We start from the raw sequence: 16,669 nt of genomic DNA, 5'->3' as shown, positions 1-16,669 counted from the left end.
GACCTTTTAACCTCAAAATCTAATCAATTCATCTTTGTCCCAAAGCGCACAAATGGTGAAAGTTTGGTGAAATTCCTTTCATTAGCCTTTGAGATATCGTGTTCACAAGGTTTCGGGACGGACGCACAGACGCACGCACGCACGGATGGACGGATGCATGGACAGATGGACAACCTGAAAAAACATAATGCCTCCTGCACCTTAAGGTGGCGGAGGCATAAAAAAACTTGGAAGATGGCTCTGGACACTTACAGTAATGCATTTATGGCTGAGGACTACAGTTAACTTGCTAACTTTAGGACTGCAGTTGTCATGAACAGTTTTGCACTCAAGTTTCCATCAATGAGCAGTTTATAACTTCAGCAAAACAGACTTCATTTTAAAACTATAACGAATTTCCTGGTTACACAGTTATACTTTGTGACTATATAGGACACTGTTATAGAAGCAAATTATTTAAAATCACATTATCTGTCATCACCCAAATGAGGATGGGTTCCCTTTTGAGTCTGGTTCCTCTCGAGGTTTCTTCCGCGTGTCGTCTGAGGGAGTTTTTCCTTGCCACCATCACCACAGACTTGCTCATTGGGGATAGATTAGGGATAAAATTAGCTCATGTTTAAAGTCTTTAATTTTCTGTAAAGCTGCTATGTGGCAATGTCTGGTTAAAAGTGCTATAAAAATAAACTTGACTTGACTTTAATATCACACCTGCTAATAAACACTCTTTCTGCACTTAGATCACCATCTATCTTGTAGTGTCCTGATCCCCAGATCCTTACCCCAGCCACAAATAAAAAGTTGTACTCCTCCATGCTCTTCCAGGTATTCATCTGTGTGTCCGTGTAGAACGATGTCTGCAGCACCAAGTAGTTTGAGATGTCAGGGAACTCAAAGGCTGGATAATTTTCCAACTCATAGGAAAAATCCTTCTTTGTTAATATGTAAGGATCTAATCCCATTGAGTGTTTTCTATATCCATTTCTTTTGATTGTGATTATTGGTTTTAATAACTTGCTTGTTTTCTGAACACAAACATGGCAATAAGTTTTTGTGTTAATCGACCAGACTCCACTTTGGGGTCATTAATCCCTTTTGACTGAGAATGCCCTGTATATGATGTTGGCTTGTGGCACATCCATAGAGTTTTGAATACAATAGCTACAATTAAAAACAGTTTATTTTTATTGCATTTAGTTAATTCCTGGGCTCCCATCTGTAACAGGGAGTGATCTTTTTTTAATGGTGTGAATAGGTGGGCCTCAAAGCAGAAAAGGTTGAGAACCCCTGATATAGTCTACATCCCACATACATCATACTGTAGGATTTCACATCTTCAATTTATTATCTTGTAGCTAAATGAAAATAAGTACAATTAACAGTCAGCCTGAAATATCAGAATATAAAGAACATAGAAAAGATGTTTGTTCTAATGTGTTTACATTTGGTCAGTGGTTATGACTACTTTTGGCATCACATAATCAAATCTAGAAATTGTCATTATGAAAATGTCAGTTTGCTGCACAAGACACTTATTCATTCATTCATTCATTCATTTATTATTTTTGAAAGGGAATGAGAAGCTGGTTTGATTTGATTTTTTTCATGTTATTTTATTTTTTAACAGCACAGTCCATTCTAGTCAAGTCAACTTTATTGTCAAATATGCTATACATGCTCGACATACAGCACAGATGAAAATTCTGACTCATTAGTTACATTTTGTATGGCATAATAATTGTTTGTATTGATAATCATTCATCAGAAACTTTACTATTATTATTATTAGTAGTAGTAGTAGTAGTAGTATTGAAAACTCGATTATATTGTTGTTTTTTTCCTCCAATAAGAGACCCAAATGCACACACTACAGTGATTTTACTTCAGGTTCAGTCTTTCAATTAAGGCCAAATCATACCCTGACCAATGATGAAATCACTGTAACACATCCTCTCATTGTTTCATGTTAATTTGACCTTACAACTAAAACAGATTATTTTCACACATGTACCATATTTTGTAATAGCATGGTTTGTCATTCCAGCCTCTATGCAAATCCTCAATCTCAGCACAGTCCTCATCACCTTTACTATTGGGTTCCCCCGAATTCCAGTACCTGAAACCCAGAGAATTAGAATCAGATTAATCAGTGTTCATTTACCTTTACTTACACACCTTTCACTCAACCCTCTTGTTGTGAGCTCATAACAACCATAACACAACATTTTTCAACTGATAAATAAGAATATAGTCAAAAAACACGATTATCGCAACAAAGTCTCAAGTTCACAACCTCAGATTCACAAAAAAACCTTTATGAGGGTTATTTGGTTCTCTGAGACTTTGAGTTCTACACCTTATTAGATGGTGGGATAACCAGGTGATAAATATATCATTAATCTCCATCTCTTACGCAGTGGTCAGTGGTGTACCGTCCACCCATTTCCACACCCCCTCTGTGTCAAGGTCACTCAGACCAATCCAAAATTTATTGCTGCCTATCATCTGTTTGAGGAGGAACTCCTGCAAGTCAAACCACAAACTATAAATAAATGAGTCTGATATTCATTCATTTTCTCTCTCTCTCTCTCTCTCACCTCCTCCTCTCTGCTGTTTATGATCATCAGGTGTGCTCCTCTCATTGTGCAGTCCTGTTTGCTCTCATCCCAGTTCCTGCTCTCATTAAACATGTAGTAAATACTGGAATTGAAGTAGATCCATCCATTTTTGACATGTGTATCTGAGCACACAGTGAGACATGTACAATGTAACACACAGTGTATTTCAATATTACAATTTTGTAAGTAAGGAATAAAAGAAGACAGGATGTGCTGTTATGGTAATATAATCAACAGGATGAAAACAATTAGCTTATCACCCTGAAAGTTGATTCTTTTCCAATAACAGTGCATCCTGTTTTCATTTTTCTACCTCTTGACATTAATATGACAAAAAATGCATCTTGTCTTCAAGTCTTTTGCCCTGAAGATTTTCTCATGGTGCAACAATTTCTGACAGTTACAAAGTGATGACACTGAACACTCCTTCCTCAAATATTAAATAACCATTGTCTTACAGAAACCTTCTCAGTGCATTGCTCTTGACCAATCAGGTATGAGAATTCAACAGTGCTGTGGTATAAAGGATTATTAAATTAATAGTTTAGTGTTGGCAAAAAGCACCAAGCTGTGAATCCAAAAATGCACCAAATGTATGTTTAATGTTCCTCAGGTTCCTTGGTCCTTATTGAATGGTCTTTCCTGAAGCTTTAAAGTATTTGCTCACATAGAAGAGGCAACTTGTTATGAAGTTCATCTTTCTCCTTCTGTAACTGGTCTTTTTCGATTGTCAGGTTATTGTTGATGGTCTGTAACTGGTTGTTTTCTGTAGTCGGGGTGTTGAATATAAGCAACAGCCCTATGACTGCACTCAGCAGGAGAACACACAACAACACTCCACACAGTACAGTCAGTCTGTAACACCTGCCCCATGCAGTGTTGAGTCCTATAAGGTAACGGACACAGAGACACATCATCTCTATTTGCAGTTAAACAGTATATTCATTATCTGGGATTAGCATTTACATCTAGACAGCCTGAAAATAAAACATTAAAATGTTGCCTTCATCTTCCTCATTACTTTAGTGTATCTAAAGTAATGAAGCTTGTCTTGTTTGCTGACGATACAAATATCCTCTTTTCTGGTGATAATTTAATGGAACTATTGCAGGAGATCACAACGGAAATAAGTAAATTAATAACATGGTTCAACAGTAACAAATTATCATTAAACTTGAACAAACCCAAAGTAATATTATTTGGTAACAACAAAACAAACACAAATAAATATTCAAATAGACAGGGTTATTATAGAAAGAGTTAAGGAAGTCAAATTTCTTGGAACAGCTATTGATGAAGAACTCAGTTGGAAACCACATATAAAAAACATACAATCCAAAGTATCAAGAAGTATTGCAATATTAAACAAAGTTAAACAGTTTCTAGATCACAATTCACTCCGGATTCTTTACTGTTCCCTGGTTTCACCTTGTTTAGGTTACTGTGCAGAGGTATGGGGCAATAATTACAAAAATACAATACATTCATTATTCATTCTCCAAAAAAGAGCAATAAGGCTGGTTATCGGGATCATACAAATACATTATTCTTACAGTCAGAAATACTGAAATTTGCAGATCTGGTGGACTATCAAACGGCGCAAATATTATTCAAAGCAAACAATAATCAACTACCACATAATATTCAAAAACTGTTCACTGAAAGAGATGGGAGTTATAATTTAAGGGGTTTATTTAAATTTAAAAATTATAGGGTTTTTAAGAAAAGTTTTTGTATTTCTATTTGTGGGGTAAAGCGGTGGAACAGTTTAAATGAGGAGCTCAAGGGATGTCCAGACATGAAGCAGTTTAAAAAGATGTACAAAAATTTGATTTTCACAAGGTATAAGGATGAAGGGGATTAATCATAACTGGCTGTTTATTGTGTATTTTTTCTTTTTTTCTTTTTTCAGTCTTCGTCTATTTGTTTTGTTTTTATTTTTTCTCCATTGTGAGCGTGGTATTTGTAGTAAACTTATGTGTAGACATATGGATATACATATATAATTAATTATATGATATAGTCATAGATAATTGATATCTGAATAGTTGAAGTAATAAGTAATATACAGTGTGTGTGTGTGTGTGTGTGTGTGTGTGTGTGTATACATACATACATACATACATACATACATACATACATACGTATGTATGTATGTATGTATGTATGTATGTGTGTGTATATATATATATATATATATATATATATATATATATATATATATATATATATATACATATATATATATATATATATATATATATGTGTGTGTGTATATATATAAGGAAGCTAGATAATCAATTTATATTGACTAAAGTAGAGGGGTGGGATGAAATAAGTTTTTACTTCAGCCCACTCCTTTTCGGACATGTAAACTCAAAACTGCATAGTGTGTCCTTGTTTGTATTTTTGTCTTGTTTTCTTTTGTTTTGATTTTGATATATTATTATTACTTATATTATTTAAGGTTTATTTTCTAATTTAGTGGCTTTTTATGTGTTCTTGTTGCAAATCCTGTTTTGCTTTTCTTATCTGCTTATTTATTCATTGTTTGTTTACATGTCCGAAATAATCTATCATCATCATCATCATCATTACGCACTTCTTCCTATCTCAGCTTAACTGTCAGGGTTTTTTTTTCCTGTTTTACATCTTCTTAGTGTTGATTTTCTTTGTGTTGGTCTTCACATTTTTATTAGTTTGTATTCACCCTCATTACTGATGCTTGCACTGTGAGCATCGAATCACACTCACAAGTCTCAATAAAAAATAATTAATGAGTTCATGATGGCAGTATATCTAAATCATTTTTCTTAATGCTTTTAAAATTATGTGTAATATTAGGGCAGCAGGTGGTGTAGTGGTTAGCACTGTTGCCTCACAGCAAGAAGGTCTGGGTTCAAGCCCCGTGGCCGGCGAGGGCCTTTCTGTGCGGAGTTTGCATGTTGTCCACGTGGGTTTCCTCCGGGTGCTCCGGTTTCCCCCACAGTCCAAAGACATGCAGGTTAGGTTAACTGGTGACTCTAAATTGACCATGAGTGTGAATGGTTGTCTGTGTCTATGTGTCAGCTCTGTGATGACCTGGCGACTTGTCCAGGGTGTACCCTGCCTTTTGCCCGTAGTCAGCTGGGATAGGCTCCAGCTTGCCTGCGACCCTGTAGAACAGGATAAAGCAGCTAGAGATGATGAGATAATAAAATGCAGCTTGTCATTTTACCAGAAAGAAGAGCAAAGTACTGTAAAGTCCTCTGTCCTGAAGAGTTTCCCCATGTTGAAAATTGTAAAGATACACCTTTATTTCTGACTGTCACAAAGCACTGGCACAGGAGACTTCTTTCATGATTGTTAAATAGAGCTTTTGTTAATTGTTGCTGTAGAAATGATAATGTGTTCAAATGGACACTTCAATATAAACCTGTAATTTGTATTGCAGCTGGAATTATTGTCAGAGATGCTGTTATAGAAAATTAGTCAACACCTCCTGACCAATCAGATTCAAAAATTCAGCAGCTCTGTGATCAGTAATAATGTTAATATACTGTATTGTCAAATAAATACTGAAAATAATGAATACCTGTACTTTGACTTTGCAGACGACTCTGTGTGTCATTGACCCGAAAAGTGTCCATACTTTCTGCTACTGTCCATATGTTCTCTCCTCTCTTCTCAGTGAAGTTCACGTACTCATACTCTCTCTCATCCTCAGACATCTCTAGAAAACATTTAAAATGCTTGATGTCATCGATGCCACTTGACTATGTAGATTATGATGACCCAGGTTGCCTTTTGAGACTGTCTGATAGGGAAATAGTGGTTGTATGAAAAGTCTTGTTTATAAGGAAGCCCTCTAATTTTTTCAAAGTAAACGCTCCGGGCACCTTCACAAATGAAAAGCATTCCTGTTGTTAATCTGCAACTGTAGCAGAGATCCAAGCGTTGTGCTGCTTCTAACTCTCCCTTTATCATTAAATAATCTACTGTTATGTTTAACCCTTTGATGCAAAACATATGCACACTCCTTCTAATGCACAACATGGGTCAAAAATGACCCCCATTCATTTTCCAGGTTATTTCATGCTGACTGAGTTTTTCTTTGCTCTATCTTTTGAAATCAATTTATTTTATGATTGAATATTCCAAGTATTCTTTAAATATCTTGTTTTTAATTACCACAAATCATTAATTTAATTTTTTCTTTCCTACTTTATGAACAAAAATACTTTTTATATTACTACACATGGGTCATCCAAGTGTGATTTAAAATTAAATGTCTTAATACTATAATAATAATTTGTTTCAAGTAATTACTTTAGCAGTGAATGGGGCCAGTTATTTATTTATTAACTATGTAGTTAGCTAAGCCAACTACAATAAAATTAGCTAACTAAAGTAGAATATGTCAGCAGCTAGGTAGCTAATAGTAATTACTTGTAACTTTCTGACAAGTAATCTACTCACTCTCAAGGGAACCTAAACATAATCCATTTTTTTCTAAGGTAATGTTAGAACAGGCGGCACGGTGGTGTAGTGGTTAGCGCTGTCGCCTCACAGCAAGAAGGTCCTGGGTTCGAGCCCTGGGGCCGGCGAGGGCCTTTCTGTGTGGAGTTTGCATGTTCTCCCCGTGTCCGCGTGGGTTTCCTCCGGGTGCTCCGGTTTCCCCCACAGTCCAAAGACATGCAGGTTAGGTTAACTGGTGACTCTAAATTGACCATAGGTGTGAGTGTGAATGGTTGTCTGTGTCTATGTGTCAGCCCTGTGATGACCTGGTGACTTGTCCAGGGTGTACCCCGCCTTTCGCCCGTAGTCAGATGGGATAGGCTCCAGCTTGCCTGCGACCCTGTAGAAGGATAAAGCGGCTACAGATAATGAGATGAGATGAGATGTTAGAACAATTGAAAAACATTACTTACATGTATTAGATGGGCAAAGGGTGCTGTGCTGAGCTGTGAAATGTCTGACACAAGCACAATTCACAGTTCACACAAAACGCTGTAGTAAATGCATGCGGGTCGGTTCTGACCCATGTGTGTAAACTTGATGTAGAATTGATGTAGAATTACAAAAGCTGTGCTTGTTCATAACTTAAGAAAGGAAAAATAAAAATGATGATTTGTGCTAAACAAAAACAAAATATTTACTGCATATTTGGAAAAGTAAATGACAAAATGAATTTATTTCAAAAGTATATCATGGAAACACTCAGCCATACATGAAATAACCTGGAAAATGAATGCAGGTCGTTTTTGACCCATGTTGTGCATTAGAAGGGTAGTGATACAAAAAGGGTTTTTATTCAAAAAGTAAGAAAGGAAAAAATAAAATGATGTATGATGATCAAAAACAAGTTAATTGAGGAATACCTTGAATACTGAATGATGGAATTAACTTATTGCAAAGATATAGAAGATAAAAACTCAGCTGGGTCACTTTTGACCCATGTTTTGCATCAAAGGGTTAAAGGAGATACGCAGAACCTTTATTTTTAAATAAATTTCTGAGTGGACAGTATCTCCATCCTTGACTCTTGTATGCTGCATAAATAGAAATTTAAAAAAATATATTTTTGAGAGTTGGCATTCGAGCTGCCCTGCTGAGCCAGCCAGCCCTGAGTGCGTGACGTCACAGCGGTAACCGGTTTTAAGGCCGAGTCCTTTGACAGCTATAGACCAAAGTCATATAAATAAAAATTTATGGTGAAAGTAAGAAATACCATTACCAACTTGCTCAACTAAGACTGATTTGACTTCATTGATTGTGGGTTGACTCTCATTAAAACAGGATAGGTGTTATAACTTATGCAACATACATGTATATGCATGCATTTTCACTGATAAAACATAAAAGGCTAATTAAATAATCAGATGAACTGAGACAATCACATTCTGAAGCAAATTAAATAATCTTGGGAGGGAGAAAATGGTGGAGTAAGCAGCTACTCAGAACAGCTCTGTCTGCATTCGACATTTATTTGACATTTTCGGACTAATCAGTGCTTTTGGATTCGTGGAGCCGCCCGTACAGGTTTCTAATTTGGTGCCTGCTATATTTATTGCAAATATGGTAAAATCAGGCAAACAACAAGGCAAAAAAACTGAAGGTGAAAGTAGTGAGCTAGCATCGAACTTGACTAACAACGATGATGGAGACAGCAGCCCTGTGTCTCTAGCCGACATACAGAAACTACTTGCAGGCATGGAAGAGCGAATTATTACAAATCTGACGGCACAAATTTCTTCCAACCATCGCTAAACACGGCCAGGCAATCCAGTGCATCGAGACTTCAATGAATGATTTTCAGGACAGAATAACTACACTAGAATCCACTGTTGGCTATCTTTCAAAGGAGAATGAACAGCTAAAGCTAAAGCTGAATGACCTTGAGATTAGATCCAGAAGATGCAACATATGTATTACGGGCATACCAGAAGGAGCAGAAGGGGCAAAACCCACCTCTTTTATCGAATCCTGTCTGCAAGAAACATTTGGGGCTGGCACCTTCCCCCGTCCCGTGGTCGTTGATAGAGCACATAGACTAGCCATCCAGAGAAGATGAGAGGGCGCACCACGTCCCTTCATAGCATGCATGCATCACTTCCAGATGAAGCAACAAATAATGCAGCTTGCCCAGGAGAGGGACTCCCTGGATTACAAGGGGTCGGAGGTCCACATCTTCAGAGACTACAGTGCAGAGGTAGCAAGGAAGTGAGCTGTCTTCACCCCGATAAAAGCCCAGTTGAAAAAAGCTGGGTTACGCTTCAGTCTACTCTTCCCTGCTAAACTCTGGGTGAACATCAACAGTGCCAAGCATGAGTTCAATACACCAACTGAAGCCGTTGCCTTTTTGGAAGCTAGACAACCACAACAGCATGAATGACACTACTACCACCAAGATTACTTCTAAAGTTAATCCAGGTCTGCTGGACTGTCCGGTGAGTGCGCAAAGGCACTTGCATAGACTACAGCTAACTTGCCTTATATATAAAATTCTCATGCTGTATTGTAGCCACTGCCAAGAGTTCAGGAATTTTGTTGTGAAAGTTTGTGAAAGTTTGGTTGAAATTGGTTTGAAATGATTAAGAAAGCTTCATCCATTTGGGACTTGGTTACCATTATAGCTTTCTTAAAGTTGTTACCGCTACATTATGGAACTGGACTGTATCTTTGCTCTATGTTAACCTTTGATATTCGCGCTTAACTGATATCCACTAGCAGAAGCCTGCTTCTGAGTGATAGGCCACAACTTGGTTGCAATCAGTGCTATTCATACTGCCTTATCATGCATTTTGTATGAATGAAAGAATAGAAATATTATTATTTTATTTTATTTTTTTTTCATTTACCTCTTCAACTAATATTAAGTTTAGCTCACATTAGACTAATAGTTCATTCAGTGAACTACTGACTATTGGATATATAGACCTTTTGTTCTTTACATCTTTACCGGTTTGATATACAACATAGACAGCCTAGCGTATATGACAAGGTAATGTTCATGTCACTGCTATTTTGAGACCTACAGGGTAATGGTTTACTATAAACAGTATGTTCCCTTTTTTTCATATAGACAGAGTTAAAAGTGTAAAAAGTGCAAACTAGAAGTAAGTACAAGCGCATAAGGGTAGCTGGGATGGGATGGGGCTCACAGGTACATTGTTTATTCTCCTTTTTTCTCTTCTCTTCTCTCTCTCTCTCTCTCTCTCTCTTTCTTCTCTTTTCCTTTGTCTTTTCTATCTTTTCCTCCCCCTCTGTCTTCCAACTCTGCCTCTGCTTTTCTTATTATCCCCCTTTTTATATCACAATGATGAGTAGATCTACCAAGGTCATGGGCAACCCCATTAAGTTCATATCTTGGAATGTAAAAGGGGTCAATAACCCAATTAAAGGACAGAGAGTCATGTCTTATCTCCAACAGTTGAAGGTGGACATAGCATTTTTTACAAGAAACCCATCTTTGTAATAACAATATTGCTGGTCTGAAACAACACTGGGTTGGTCAGGTGTTCCACTCTACATTTAATGCAAAAGCAAGAGGTACCACCATTTTAATAAATAAAAACATTTCTTTTCAGTCTAAAGAGATAATTAATGATCTTAACGGTTGATACACTATAGTAGTTGGACAACTCAGTTTCCCCACACCAGAGCTTATTCATTTTTCTCTATTGTATACCACACCTACACCCGCATTGATTACCTTTTACTTGATAATAGACTGTTATCTAAAGTCAAGGCCATTTCATATAATAGTATTGTTATTTCTGATCATAGTGCCATTGTGCTTGACTTGGACATTCCAAACCGACCACCCGTTAACAGGATTTGGAGATTGAACTCTCTACTATTATCAGATGATAATATTATCAGATACATTATTATCAGACAATCTGATGATTATCAGATACATTTATAGAGCGAATTTCAAACCAGATTCAGTTTTTCCTAGAAACAAACACCTCCCCAGAGATCTCACATGCAACATTGTGGGAAACGCTTAAAGTATATATACAAGGGCAAATTATAGCATATTCATCTAAAGTCAAAAAAGAAAAAAGTTTAAAATTGACAGAGATCTCACAACGAATCCTTGATATTGGCTCAAAATATGCTCACTCCCCAGACCCAGTTCTTTACAAGGAACATTTGAGGCTACAATCGAATTCAATATTCTTTCTACTGATGAGGCTACACGTCTTATTTTGAAATCCAGACATAATGTCTATGAACATGGGGACAAAGCGAGTAGATTATTAGCACGGCAAGCAAGACAAGCAGCTGCCTCCCGCTCCATCACAAAGATCCAGTCACACACAGGAAAGATTCTGACGGATCATAACAACATAAACAAAGCATTTCAAGACTTTTATGTGAACCTTTACACATCAGAATGTAGGAATGATGAACTTCTATGTACGTTCTTTGAAAACCTTACTGTCCCAACTGTGTCAGAGGAACAAAATAGTAATCTGAGTGAAGACATTTCGACTTCTGAGATAATTAAAGCTATTAAATCAATGCAAAATAACAAGTCCCCCGGGCCTGATGGATACACAGTTGAATTCTATAAAAAGTTTTCCCATCAATTGGCACCAATTCTGCAAGTAATGTTTAAAGAGGCACTTTCCTCAGGCAGCCTGCCTATGACACCGAGGCAGGCCTCTATTACACTGTTGGCAAAAAAGGATAAAAATCCATTACTGTGCACGTCCTACCAACCTATCTCTTTGCTAAATGTTGATTTCAAAGTGCTATCCAAAGTTTTGGCAAAGCACTTGGAGAATGTGGTCCCAGACATTGTTTCACCTGACCAAACAGGCTTTGCTCAGGGCAGACATTCATACTCAAATTTTAAAAAACTATTTAATACCATCCATTCAACTGGGTCAAAGTGCCCAGAGGTAGTAATTTCTCTTGACGCTGAGAAGGCCTTTGACCGAGTTGAGTGGGGATACCTATTCTTCACACTCAAAGGATTTGGCTTCGGGGACAGTTTTATATCCTGGATTAAGCTGCTTTATTCTTCACCATTAGCATCTGTTGTTTCCAATAGCAAGCAGTCTTGTTACTTTTCACTAAGAAGAGGGACGAGACAAGGATGCCCCCTTTCCCCACTCCTATTTGCACTAGCTATTGAGCCCCTAGCAATAGCTCTTCGACTCTGCAAGGACTTTAAAGGTGTGCAGCAGAGGGGGCAAGAGTTTAAAGTGTCTCTATATGCGGATGATTTGCTTTTATATGTATCTAATCCAGTCTTATCGCTTCCTTATATTTTAGACATCCTGAATCAATTTGGGGTGGCACGGTGGTGTAGTGGTTAGCACTGTCGCCTCACAGCAAGAAGGTCCGGGTTCGTCTGGTTGTCTGTGTCTATGTGTCAGCCCTGTGATGACCTGGCGATTTGTCCAGGGTGTACCCCGCCTTTCACCCGTAGTCAGCTGGGATAGGCTCCAGCTTGCCTGTGACCCTGTAGGACAGGATAAAGCGGCTAGAGATAATGAGATGAGATGAGATGAGATGAGATGAGATGAGATGAGATGAGATGAGATGAGATGAGATAGCATCTTCAGTCATGGTTTCAGATTAAACAATTCAAAGTGTGACCTTGATACAGAAATTACACCCATCAGTACACACACCTTGAGTGTTTTGGGTATCATTTTAGTTGGGTTGTACAGTTTTTGACATATTTCTTTGACATTACAGGTACTGCAGACTATTTGCTGCTGCGCTACTGATCACAGTAAGTACTTGCCGTTCAGGTGAACTAGTGAAAGGACTTGTTGTTCATGCTGCACAGTGCTTCACAGTGCAGTTTACTGTTTAATGAATCATAACAGTCAAGTTTGCAATAATGTTTTCTTGTCAGATATGTGCACATCAGTGTAACGACTCAGTTGCCTATGTGAGACACATGAAAATTCACAGCAATATGCCCAATTTAAAACTGTGGTGTTGTATGCCTACTTGCAAAAGGACCTTTTGAAAACGTGCAGGTCTGAAAGCACATCTATACAGAGATCATAAGAAATGTGATACTGAGCCCAGCTTGAGTATGCCAGTGGACCTGACCTGCCATGCTGACTTCTGTAGTGACAAATCTGATTCCCTGACTGATTTTTACTCTCACCTTAAAGTTCACATTAAAGAAGGACGAGCAGTTGCATGTCCTTTTATGCACTGTGGTAAGACATTTACTGTGGTATCAACTTTTACATCTCATTTGTCCAGAAAACATAAACAAAGTGCAGAGGGAAATCTAATGGCATCTATCATTGACCCAGCAGGTGCAAGTGGAACAAGTGGCACTCATAATGATAGTGACTTACTGGGTGACATGCAGTTTAATGCAGCTGACAATACTGAGCATTTAGAGGTTACCCCAGAAAATATTGATGATACATTGTTCTTGAGGAATCTTGCTCCCTTTTATCTTAAACTACAAGCAAAGTTGCTGTTTCCATCATCCACTGTTCAGACAATCATTGAAGATTTGCAGTCAATACATGACATCAGCCAGTCACAATTCCTTTTTAAACTGAATGAGAAATTGCATGTGCTAGGGATTCCAGATGATGTCATTAGGACTCTTACTGATTATCTGAAAACAGAAGATCTTTTCCAGACTCACAATACCAACACACTGAAAACAGATCAATGGAGAAAGACTGTGTTCAAGAATCAGTTTCATTATATTGAACCAGTGCCTATATGTCTGGGACAAAATGAAGCAGGGAAAGAGTGCTTTGCTCAGTACATCCCCATAAAACAAACACTTGAAGCTCTTTTTCAGTGCAAATCTGTAAGAGAACAATACAATCAAGTACACACCTAAGTCCAAACTAAGGATGTTTTTCAAGATGCATGGGATGGGGACAACATTACTGAGAAATTACTTCATACAGAGAGGTCTTCTTTGGGCTTGATTCTTTATCAGGATGCATTTGAAGTAGTAAACCCACTTGGGTCAGGAAAAAAGAAACACAAAATACTGGCAGTGTATCTCACACTGGCAGACCTATTACCAAACCACAGGTCAAGTATTGATCAGATGCAACTAGCTCTTCTCTGCAGAGAACAAGATTTCAAGTATTTTGGTCAGGATTTGGTCCTGGGCCGTCTGGTAAAAGATCTGAAAGACCTTGAGAACAATGGTATAATGTTACGAGTACCTGACGGACAGGTCTATAAAGGAATACTGCATGCTATTGTGGGTGACAACTTGGGGTCACACAGCATTGGAGGCTTTCTTGAGAATTTCAGTCTGAGTGTTAATTTCTGCAGATACTGTGAAATTGACAGGAACACATTTCAGGCAGATCCCCTTTGCAGGGCCACTACTCGCACAGTACAGTCATACAGAGTGCATGTTCAGAGGCTTGAAAAGGGTTCAGTCCACAGTGGAGGTATAAATCAGAATCAGAAACACTTTAATTGCCAGGTATGTGGACACACATGAGGAATTTGACTCCGGTTCACTTACTGTAGCTCTCATAGTACAAAACAGATAAAAAAGCGTAGACACAAAATCAAACAAACAAGCAAACAACAACAACAAAAATAGGTGCATAGTGCAAAGTAATCCAGGTAAGTCAAGTATGGAATAGTTAAATAAATATAAAGTATACAGTGTACACAGAATGACGGTAGAAGTGTTCAGATATTTTACAAGTGATATTACTGATATATGAATCTGGATTTTTAGCTGTTCATCACAGAAAGGATTTCCCTTTTGGTGCAATATGGTGCATAGTGCAAAGATGAATAGTAAATTTAAATAAGTATAAATATAATATAAGTAACATTGAGCACAGAATGACAGTATGAGTGTGCAGATATTTTGCAAGTGATATTACTGATATATGAATCTGTATTTTAGCTGTTCATCACAGAGACAGCCTGAGGGAAGACACTGTTCTTGTGTCTGGTTGTTTTTGCATACAGAGATCTATATCGCCTCCCTGAGGGGAGAAGATTAAACAGATTGTGACCAGGGTGTGATGGGTCCGCAGAGATGTTACCTGCCCGTTTCCTGACTCTGGACAAGTATAAGTCTTGAATGGAGGGCAGGTTGACACCAATAATTTTCTCTGCAGACCTTATTATCCGTTGCAGTCTGTTCTTCTCCTGTTTGGTGACCGATCCAAACCAAACAGTGATGGAAGAACAAAGAACAGACTGAATGATGACAGAGTAGAATTGTGTCAGCAGCTCCTTAGGCAGGTTGAGCTTCCTGAGCTGGCACAGAAAGTACAACCTCTGCTGAGCCTTTTTAATGATAGTGACTGTGTTTGTCTCCCACTTCAAGTCCTGAGAAATTGTGGAACCCAGAAACCTGAAGCTCTCAACGGCAGTCACAGTGTTGTTGTTGATGGTGATGGGCAGCAGAGTGGGGGGGGCTCCTCCTAAAGTCCACTGTCATCTCCACAGTTTTGAGCATGTTCAGCTCCAGATTGTTCTGACCACACCACCAGACCAGCCGTTCAACCTCCCGTCTGTATGCAGACTCGTCACCGTCCCGGATGAGGCCGATGACCATTGTATCGTCTGCAAATTTCAGGAGTTTAACAGATGGGTCTTTTGAGGTGCAGTCATTGGTATAAAGGGAGAAGAGCAGTGGGGAGAGCACACACCCTTGTGGGGCGCCAGTGCTGACAGTCCGAGTGCTGGATATGAAGCTCCTCATCCTCACCTGCTGCTTCCTGTCAGTCAGGAAGTTTGTAATCCACTGACAGGTGGAGGAGGGCACAGTGAGCTGGGTGAGCTTGGTGTGGAGGATGTCTGGAACAATGGTGTTGAATGCCGAACTGAAGTCCATGAACAGAATCCTGGCGTACATCCCTGCAGAGTCAAGGTGTTGCAGGATGTAGTGCAGTCCCATATTGATTGCATCATCTGCTGACCTGTTTGCCTGGTAGGCAAACTGTAGGGGGTCCAGCAGGGGGTCTGTGATGTCCTTCAGGTGTGACAACACCAGTCTCTCGAAGGACGTCATGACTACAGATGTGAGAGCTACAGGCCTGTAGTCATTCAGGTGGGGTTTACATTAGACCGTATCAGCGGATCATCAGATTAACGTTTTTAAAACGATTAGTGTTCACACAGCAACACCAATACACGATTCGCCTGCACACAGCAACACCAATACACGGATACGCTCGGCTCCGCAGGCATCCTGCACTCCAAATCACTCCGCCCTGAACAGCGAGTGCCCTCTGGAGGGTGCGCACTCCGGCCCTGCGCAGCTCACAGAGCACGCGAGTGAAGTGCACAAGCATTGATTCGGGACTGAGCTGCTGTATGTGTGATCCCAGCGTATATCACTTACCACTTGCAAGTGGAAGGATGGCAAGCCTAAAGACAATCATAACTACACAATGGACAGTATTTGCATCAGTATTTGCAGTATTTTCATACTTTTATACTCTTTAATGAAAGGTGATACAAGGCGGAAGTCCGCGCCGTTTTTCAGCAGTCGCGCCACATGACCAACGCCAGCGAATCAGGAAGGTGGATGTCACAGTGACGTTGTCCACTGACGACGCCAGCTAGAGCTC

The 16,669-nt window shown here is 38.9% G+C and overlaps 1 protein-coding gene across 2 annotated transcripts; it reads right to left on the bottom strand.

Annotated features, from left to right (window-relative positions):
• Positions 1-1,805: 1,805 nt before the first annotated feature.
• LOC132883259 (CD209 antigen-like protein E) lies at positions 1,806-6,449 on the bottom strand. Of its 2 annotated transcripts, XM_060916648.1 has the most exons (5): positions 6,193-6,449; positions 3,286-3,504; positions 2,598-2,740; positions 2,414-2,523; positions 1,806-2,116 (listed from the first exon to the last, which is right to left on the bottom strand). In XM_060916648.1, exons 1-5 carry the CDS (start codon positions 6,326-6,328, stop codon positions 1,984-1,986), a joined length of 741 nt encoding a protein of 246 aa, XP_060772631.1. In that variant the 5' UTR covers positions 6,329-6,449; the 3' UTR covers positions 1,806-1,983. The 2 variants fall into 2 exon arrangements, with proteins under 2 accessions (XP_060772631.1, XP_060772632.1); XM_060916649.1 differs by lacking the exon at positions 2,414-2,523 and having other exon boundaries at positions 2,045-2,116.
• Between the last annotated feature and the right edge of the window lie 10,220 nt (positions 6,450-16,669).

This window comes from Neoarius graeffei, chromosome 3 (assembly GCF_027579695.1).
Source record: "Neoarius graeffei isolate fNeoGra1 chromosome 3, fNeoGra1.pri, whole genome shotgun sequence".
NCBI lineage: Eukaryota > Metazoa > Chordata > Actinopteri > Siluriformes > Ariidae > Neoarius > Neoarius graeffei.
This window is presented reverse-complemented; position numbering and strand designations above follow the sequence as displayed.

Coding starts and splice junctions, on each gene's coding strand:
- LOC132883259 (XM_060916648.1), bottom strand. CDS start 6,328: ATGTCTGAGGATGAGAGAGAGTATGAGTACGTGAACTTCACTGAGAAG. Junction 2,741..3,285: donor TAACAAGTTGCCTCTTCTAT/GTGAGCAAATAC, acceptor CTGTGTGCTCAG/ATACACATGTCAAAAATGGA. Junction 2,524..2,597: donor TAAACAGCAGAGAGGAGGAG/GTGAGAGAGAGA, acceptor TTTGACTTGCAG/GAGTTCCTCCTCAAACAGAT.